The sequence below is a fragment of the Phaethon lepturus genome, unplaced genomic scaffold (genome assembly GCF_000687285.1).
Source record: "Phaethon lepturus isolate BGI_N335 unplaced genomic scaffold, ASM68728v1 scaffold43349, whole genome shotgun sequence".
Classification (NCBI taxonomy): domain Eukaryota; kingdom Metazoa; phylum Chordata; class Aves; order Phaethontiformes; family Phaethontidae; genus Phaethon; species Phaethon lepturus.
The window spans coordinates 25,500-34,992 of NW_010563587.1; the positions used below are offsets into that span (position 1 = coordinate 25,500).

At 34.1% G+C, this 9,493-nt stretch overlaps 1 protein-coding gene across 1 annotated transcript in view; it reads right to left on the minus strand.

Annotated features, from left to right (window-relative positions):
* Nucleotides 1–9,493, minus strand: part of LRPPRC (leucine-rich pentatricopeptide repeat containing) — a gene marked incomplete at its 3' end in the record, with an annotated part of 64,024 nt that overhangs the window by 23,146 nt on the left and 31,385 nt on the right. Inside the window, exons 22-24 of the mRNA XM_010294600.1 lie at nucleotides 9,242–9,446; nucleotides 1,023–1,147; nucleotides 274–380 (exon numbers count right to left, since the gene is read on the minus strand). Coding sequence (XP_010292902.1) covers nucleotides 274–380; nucleotides 1,023–1,147; nucleotides 9,242–9,446 — 437 coding nt within the window. The remainder of the gene's footprint in view (nucleotides 1–273; nucleotides 381–1,022; nucleotides 1,148–9,241; nucleotides 9,447–9,493) is intronic.

A 9,493-nucleotide genomic window follows, 5' to 3' on the forward strand; every position in this document is an offset into this window, starting at 1 on the left:
TTGTTCCACAATTCGATATTTAATATGCAAATATAATTTTGATATATAACAGCGAATTTGAAAAAGTGAAGAAACAATTTCAATATACAAGATTGTCTCTCTTCTGAACTGTAATTACACAAAATAAAGCTGGTCGAGGTTTTTTTTTATTATTGGGATTGAATTCTATTAACATGAATCAGAACAAGTCTAATTAAAGGTTAAAAACTTTAAATGTTTCTAATTAAGAGTCTAAATAGCTGCATGATTAGAGTACTATAGTTAAAATCCCACCTCAATGACTTTCCTGGCCTCTTTGTATTTTCCTGTTTGCAAGAAGGCAAAGAAGAGATCATAAAGAGCCATCATGTCACCATATTCTCTGCTTATAAAATCTGAAACTAAAGAGAGAATGAAACTCATTAATTTGCTAAATATATTGAAGCATTTTAATATCTACATCAGATATTAATACTAATATTTTCCAAGCTTCACAAAACTCTAAGAATAAGCTATTGGGAAATAAATTTTGAAATATACAGAATGATTACAACATATTACACAATTTGTTGTAGCTTTGCAGTTGAGCATATTTAAAATGTTTTTGTTTATCTGCACTATATTTTGAATTACATTCAACAAAATAGACTATACATTGGCATTCTCTACTTGTAGTGAGTGAAGACATAGTATTTCTTAACTGCACAACTATTTTAAAAACAGATGTGTTGTTTTACTATTGTGTTGTGTTACTACTAAGTTATTTCTTAGTAGTATTATACATAGCTAGAATAAGCATTAGCACTAATCTTTGAGAGCTTGATGCTGTATTATCCAAACATTAGGATTCTTCTACATTTAAAATTAATATCAATTTTCAATCTGAAGAACATAGACATCATTTAAGTGCTTTAAAGTTACACATATAAACACAAACCATTTTTTTTCTTCTTGATTGAAAGAAATGATACACAAATCATGGAAGAAAAGCCTCCAGAAAATACTCCATATAACCAGACAGCATCTGACTGCATGCAACTAACCCTTTTGCAGAAGATCAGCATCTCCTTTTTCTATCAGTCTACAGTAGATGTTATGAAGCTGAAGAATTTTACCATACTTCTTATAACAGTTGATTAAAGCTTCCAGAGCTGCAGGCATGTCATCCCTTGTGGAATGAAACAAAACAAGAATAAAAACAATCAAACCTTCCAAGCAGGAGCAGTGTGTGCTGAACCCACTTTAGTCTTGAAAATTTCAAGGAAAATTCATTCAGCAGTTTATAATCCAAGAGTGTATTTCCCACCCCACAACATGCTACAGTTATTTTTAAATAACAGCTAAAGTTCTCCTACAAACAAATACCATATATGCTTGACACTGACAGAAATGAAAACAGAACTACAGATTTATGCTTAAACCTCGTGGCTGTATGATTTTGATTGCATGACCACCATTCACTACAAATTAACCAAAGGTGTGAATATTCTTCATCACTGGATGCACTTAATTTTTGAAGTAAAATTCTCAAGTTCTGCTATGTACTATTGGGACAAAACCCCAACTGCACGGAAATTTCAGTTTGTATAGAAGAGTTCCATTTTTCTTGTTAATAATATTACATTATTTTACATTATATTAATATTACATTACCTCCAAATGTCTCTGTTTAGACATTTTCAATTTTTAAGCTCTTGAAAATTTTTCCACAGCATTTTTATTGCAGTATGGATCTCCAGAGGTACCTAAGTTAAAACACAGCTCTTTCCATGGCTTTATAATTGTTTTACACCTTAACAAACTAGCTATAAATCATCTATCAGTTTCCATTTCGTCACTAGAGCAGGACTACTGTTATTCCATTCTATGTAACGGTCAGAATCCAATGCAAAAATCTTATTTTTATTGCAGAAAAAACGCAATTAATTCAACAATATATTAAGGCACCAAAATGTATTTTATCCTGGCCTATCCATGTCACATAGAGCCATGGCACCAGTAAATTAGTGTGTAAGATGCTGACTTCCTTAAATGCATTTATTCAGATGCCTTTGAGTGGTAAGTACCAGTCCCTTCCAACCCAAACTATTCTATCATTCTAAGTATGGTATTTCCATTGTTATCTCAGCCCTTCACTGACTTTTTTCCCCCCTGTGTATACGGTATTAACGCCTTCGGAAGTCTACATAGTTAAAATGCAAAACTGAAAAGCCATAAAAACAATCAGATCTGGAACTTAAAATAACAACAAATAAAAATTAACATTCTACACTGTGCAACCAACAGAACTAAATCATCTGCTGCAGACTTTTTCTCAAAGGATTACAACCCAACCTAAAAAAACCCCAAAACCAACTGAGGATAACCACTGAAACACTTGTAAAACAATATGTGAAGTTATTCTTTGAAGGGGAAGGTTTAAACTCAAGTTGAAACAAATCAAGATGACACACACAAAATGTATTAAGTAGCCAGACTGTCAATAAGACTGCATTTTAGATTTCAAAAGGCTTATCAAATAAAGGGTGGTAGAAGTAGGTAAAGGGAAAAACAAACAAAAAACCCCACTGAACAGCAGCAGCTGAAGGCCATAATAAAACTGACTTGATATAATGATTTTTGCATTCCTCAAGCAGCTTCATTATTGATCAACTAAACTGTAACAAATTAAGATATTACTGTTAAAACAAGCCAAATTCAGGTGTCTTCTCCTTACACTGCATTTCTTTTGCAGTACAAATTTTGCTTTTTCAACGAATGAACCATCTATATTGTTACATACTATCTTCATCTAGGCTAATATTTTAAAAATTTTAAGAGCAAAACACAGAAGAATGAATTTTTTTCAGTAATAGTGGTGTTCTGAAAACAAACCTAAGATGATGGATTTCTACCTTATCCCCCTTATCGAGCCCTGTTTACAGTGCATCTTCTGGCACCCCATGGAGTCATTTGAATTTTTGTCATTTGGGGTGAAGACTAAATTACAGGTTAATTTCAAAACAGCAAGTAGATGTTGCAGGCTAGATTACTGTCATAAAAGAGAAATACTATGGTAGTTACCATAGACAGATATAAAGCTTTATATAATCAGTATTTTTCTCCTACTTTAGATGCAAGTTCAGTTAACATCTAAAAAAACAGTTTTACAGAAAACTACTCAATTTCTAAGGAGGCAAAACAACATTTATACATTTAAATTAAAGTTTTCAGTGATAAATCTAGCTTTTCAGATTGATGCTCAAACAGCCATAGTAGTGTCTCAGCTGTATTCCTAAAGGATTAAAGTCACTGTTTTTAGGTCAAAGCTATCAATAAAGGAATGAGTAATTGGAATGTTTTAAACAGGAACGTTAAGCATTTCCTAGTCTCTAAATGTATACTTCTGATGGTGTTAATACTGTATACATAGAGAAAAAAGTTAGCAAAGAGCTGAGATAACAAAAATACAAATACTGTGCTTGTTTCTGGTACTTACTGCTCAAAGGCACCTGAATAAGTCTTCATTTAAGGAGGTCAGTATCTTACACACTAATGTACTAGACATTTGTTTTGAATTTATTGAAATCTGATATATTTGTCCTGTTGCATTCAAGCAACCAACCAGTCATCCACAGTTTACTAGAGAACAGCATTTATAAACCAGATAAAATTTGGAACCAGCTATAAAACATTAGAACATATAAAAGTTCAGCCTCTACAAAGAAATCGTTTGTATTACTACAACAAAGAAGAGCACATCAAGCTCATGCTTGTACTTGAGTTAATATGATTTATTCAACAACGTCCAGCATTTCTTAATCGTCACAAACTGCAATTAATTCCAAGTAAGTACCAGCAAATACTTTTGTAAGCAGTTTTTACAATCCCGTTAGAAAAGCCCAATGGAAATTAGGAACTTACTGTAGGCTTCAAATTTGAAGTATAGGTAACATTTTAATTTGTTTCTTGTTATGACTCACTAACTTAAAAAAGGGACTGCACAAAAAAAGATTTTCCACATTTTAAGAAAATGCTATTTAGACATAAGGATTTTAAACATGGCCATACATTTGAAAATATTTGGCAGTCTTTCTCTATGACCTTATGCATGTCAAACACCCTTTTATTTTCCCAAAGGATACTTACTCAACTACTACTGTAAAAGCCTGGTCCAAACTTACTATTTAATTAATACAGATCTATTCAAAAAAGAAATAAAGCCCATACACTCATAGCCATGTTGGAAAAATCTGTTTTCTGGTGTCAGTCTGGACAAAACAGCATTTAAAATGTGAACACAGATGATCCATGCTTCATTTTGAGTTGGCCAGATAGTACAGCTTTAAGTCACTCACAAATATTATCTGTTCAGGGCTAATACCTTTGCCACTTAAAGATTAGGTGTATTTTTCCCCCTTGTTGAAACTTGTTCTTTTAAAAAAGAAGATATACTATTATTTTTGAATGGCAGAGGGAGCCTCAGTCATCAATGTATTACGCTTGGCCCTTATGTAATCCCAGAATAGTCCTACTTTGGCATTATTTTTCAACTAAATTGAAGCTGGGGTTAAGATATCCTAAGTTTTTGGATTCATTTGGTTTCTGCTCAGGATGCCTGTGAAGTCCACTTTGGGCATAATCTTACAAAATATTTGTGTGGGCAATTTTACTCATGCAAAGCTATTTTAAGAGACAAAATTACTCGGATGTCTGACTGTTTGCAGAACACGCTCTGTAACAGGACTGGCTATAATGTGCATGGATGTAACATCCCCCTTCAATTTCAACAAGCCACTCCCCTCTTGCTTCAAGAACATAGCACTAAATCTAACCCTTTTACTTGTAATAAACAACTTTAGCAACCAGAGAGTCTGCCTGATAAAAATAAGACCCCAAATATTGATTTTAATTGGAATGAAGTGCTGCAACATTATGCATAAAGCTTTAGTGAAGTGGCAATTTACCTAAGGGGTTTACTGATTGAAAAGCTCTCAAACCTGAAATCACTAGAGAGGTAGAAAGAAAAAAAGGACTCTGGGGTGGGGGTGGAGGGTAGACTGGTAAAACAAATCCGTCTCTGCAAATCTGAAGCAGATGTTAGTGTAGAGGGAAGTCAATTCAGCAAGGTACAATCAGCTTACAAAAATTATTCTGTGAAAAGAGAACAGGCTCCTGAAAGAGCTAAATGTTTTTCTGTTCATTTGCTATACTAAGGAATCTTCAAGGAGACTGGTGTTGCAATTACAACTAATCCTCCCCAAAAAATTAACTGTGTTGAAGGCTTTGTAATTTCCCTAGGTACAATTTAGCTGTCACTTACTTTAAAATTTACTCAAACATGCGTTCCGAACAGCACTAACTTCACATGTCAAGTGCTTTCCAGCCAATTGAGTCTAAACTGGAAGTCGGTGTTAAACAACTGAATGATTAGACAAGATAGCTCATTTCCCTGCTCTTTTGTTCAGAATAAAATGCCACATTTACATTATCAGACTCAACAGGATTTTCTGACAGAGGGAGAAAAAACCCTAGTGAACACTGTCCGTAGGAAGCACATGAAGCCTGTCATTTACCAATCATCCTTCAAAAAGCAATAGCCATGAATGTAACTTAATTACGACCCAATGATCCTTGACGAAAAATCATCTTATCACTGTCCTGTCCCCATAGGGCAAATCAGACACTTTTGTCCTTTGGCACTGACGATGCTAAATTCCTAATTGCAATAATGGAGTAAGAGAGCCAAACATCCCTAATTTCATTGCAACACGTAACGAGTTTTACTACAAATATTTGAAATAAAGCTGCTAAAAATTAGGAAAAAAAACCTCTCCCCACTAGAGATATTCTTTTCCCACTGAAAATACCACCTAATTTAAAAAGATGCCTATTTTTAAAGTAAATTTAGAAGTCAATTAACTTGTATGCACTACAGAATCATTTCAAATAAAATCACAGTTGAATTTAACTGTGAAAACAACAGAAGAAAAATTGTCAAGGTACTGGATTCATGCTGTATCTACTACATAAGAAACTAAACAAAATGGGTTTATATAAGATTAATCACAAAGCAGCACACAATGTTTTACTGGACAATGCTGTATTAAAATACACTGACCATTTTTAAAGAACACAATTCAGCTATAGCCTTTTGATCATTTAAAATACAGATATTAACTGCTTGCATTCACTGACTTAAAAACCACAAAATATTTTATTCATACAGTCTGTAACATAATGTTTTCATAGTTTACCTGCAAATTTTATTCCTTCTGCTTAGGAGCAATTCCGATATGGGCAATTAGTAAATGTCAAACCTGAAGATACTATTTGTCTTCTCTCAGAGATGATTTTTTTTTTTTTATTCAAGGAGAGCAAAAACAAAGTTATGTTGATGAAAAGACAGGAGCCACATCAAGTTTTTAAGACGTGTATTCCTATTTTTGGTTGTACGCAAGTTGGCTTAAGCAACTTTTTAGGAAGAAAAAAAAATTATCAGTAGTTACTGTAGCTGTGAATTCATCATCCTGTAAATAGGTATTCTCAAAGTACCGTACAGCACAGGAGCAGGTTAGCTTCACAAACCTCTTCAGTTTTGTAAAATGGCTCATATTCAAATAGGTTTCCCTGACAGTTGGTAGAGAAGGTAAAACCCAAAACTACACTCCTTAAAATCACTAAGAGATTTTAAATGGTGTAGGTGACACAACTGTCTCCAATTATCAGTTGGAAGAACCAGTTCAATAGTAAAATATGCTTTCAGAACAAGTGCAAGCTCTTCACATCCTTGCAGCTTTTAGAAACTAAGATTTTTGTCATACTGTCCAAGGCAGCTTTATCACCTTGGATGACAGATCAAGATTCCACATGTGGACTGCCTCAATTTTTAACGTGATTTTACCACCTTGAGAAACTGTTCAGAGTTATAAATAGTAATCATACAATTAAAAGCAGGGGGGTGGTACCCCTTAAATTTACTCAGGGTGAAAAACTAGGTATGAGTTGTCTCTCTAGTTACATCACTAGCTACATCAGTTAAATACTTCTCAAAATACTGAGGGCAAAATGCCCAATCTACTAGAATATTAGACTTTGTTAGCTTTTGTCAAGTTGTACTGCTCATCATTAACAACTTTTTTCTTTTCCATGCTCTGCTGCAAATTGTCATTTTTAATATGCACTAGGACTTAACAAGAATTACAGAATATTCAGGACTGGGTACAGAGAAAAGCGGTAGATGAAAACATTTTACACCTACAGTTGTTGAAATATTCAAAAGGAAATCGCAGATTCCTTTATAAGCAATTAAAAAGTTGGAAATAAATTAACAACACAAAACACTTCCACAGCCACTGCTGTGGAACATTAAAAAACATTCCAGAGCTAATTTCAGAGGCATGCTGGCAACCTGCAGCTAAATGACAGCATTTCAGCATGATACTTGAGCTCTAGGATGGCAAATAGTAAGCACTACTGCTGCAATGAACGACTAACACTTATTTCAGTGACCCATAAGTTTAAAAAAACTCATCTCCAAGACAGGAGAAACAAAAAACAGCAACAAAAAAGGTGAAATTAAGTTACTTCTCCCAAACACGTTATGTGGAAAAAGCTTCACCCTTTTGTTCTGACATTGGAGAGGAAGCAAGTCTCTCCACCGATAAGGTGGCAAAAAAACATAGGAAATGAGCTTACTTTGTATTGTATTTATATATATATGAAATGTATTAAGAGTTATACATATGAATACCAATGATTTGTAGCCATACAGTTCCACAGTATGAAATTACTTTCTCCTTTAAAAACGCAGTCCGAGTCCCCTTATTTAAAAAAAAAAAAAAAAACCCAAAAAAAACTTTAGAAGGTTTTACCAAACACTTACAATCCAAACTGAAGTCACACTTTACTGTCCCCCTTTGCACCCACACGTGATCACGTCTTTACTTACAACACCATATACTTCTGAATTGCAAAGAACCCAAGTAGCACCATATACAGCTTGCATGTCAACATGCATACGGCAATTATGTAAAATGCAGCTGCTCTTACTGCACACTGCAAAGCATATCAGATATTTTCCCAACACACTAGTTACATATGATTGCAGTTAAATTACTTTCACAAACATCTGCTTTGTCTTGTGATGTAACCAAGGCAGTGTTACTAACTGAAAAGATGTACATTATATTCTTAAATGTTGACCACTACATATTAGAAGAGAATGTACATGGATCTACCAAGAGTTACATCTCTTTGACAAGAATTTTGACAAGACTTAAAAGAACTAAAAAACCTCTACACGTTAAGAGAAACATTAATATGTATCTTTGCGGCTGACTTACACGGTACTATGAAAGACTCACTTATTTTATAATTATTATATTTAAGCCAAAAGCATTCCCTATACATGAACCAAACTGCAAGAAATTCATCACACTAGCTGCAAGAGATAAAAATCCAGTAACTAAATAAATCACATAAGAAAAAAAAGATGAAAGGATTGTGCATATGGTAAAGGAAGTGAAAAGGGAGTCTTGCAGCAATTTTAGTAAAAAATTGTTATGTAGTTCATGTGTACATTAGCTCAAATACCCTACACCTCATAACAGAAATTTATGCAAAAACATGACACATGGAACTACAGATACTTCCTGCCAGAACTAAGTATGATCTTCCTTTTCTAACAAAGGGAATTAAAAGTACATGTGAGAAAAATAAAAACCACAATGGACAAATCAGACAGTACTTTCTTAGATTTTAAATTCAGTAACACAGAAGTCTATTGGCAATAACATCAAGTTATCTGAATTATGTGAATTAAAAATATTTTGGTGTTCAACAACCGCCCTCCAACTCACCTGAGATATATTGGGTGGCACAGCAAAATAACGCTGTTTTGATGGGAAAACATACACTACTTAACCACAAGAGCTGAGAATATACCTATTATGCTCTTGTCAAACAGACTTGAGAACCAACTAATTCACAAGCATATTGCAATATATAGACATTTCATGTCTGATGTGTCCACAAAACACAGCTGTTGTTCCCAAAGACCATGACGTGATGTATAACTGATGAAAACAGACTCATCTAACTTAAGAAATTCATTCATGACTATTCCTAGGTCACTTAAGTGTTATATGTGCATGCATGTGTGCATGTTTACGTGCATGAGCACTTTCAAACATGAATGTGTAGCTATGAATCGCATACACAGGTTACATAACACAAATATCGTATCATAACCTGTGTCATCTGAAGCCCAAATATAGCTTACTTTTCAAGGTGAACTGTAATCAGAGGGCAATGAAGGACAGCAGTTTCTGCCAACCCCAGGTTCACAATGGTCTCATGTAATCGATTCACTGTTTCAACTTCACCTCGCATGGCAGCGGCATTAAGAATGCGGAAAAAAGATGCAACTGTTCTGTCTGAGATAGGAACATCCTTCTCTTTCATCTCCGTTAGAATGTTAATAGCATCTACAATGAAACAACACAAAAGACCCTTAGGTAATTTCATGTAGGGA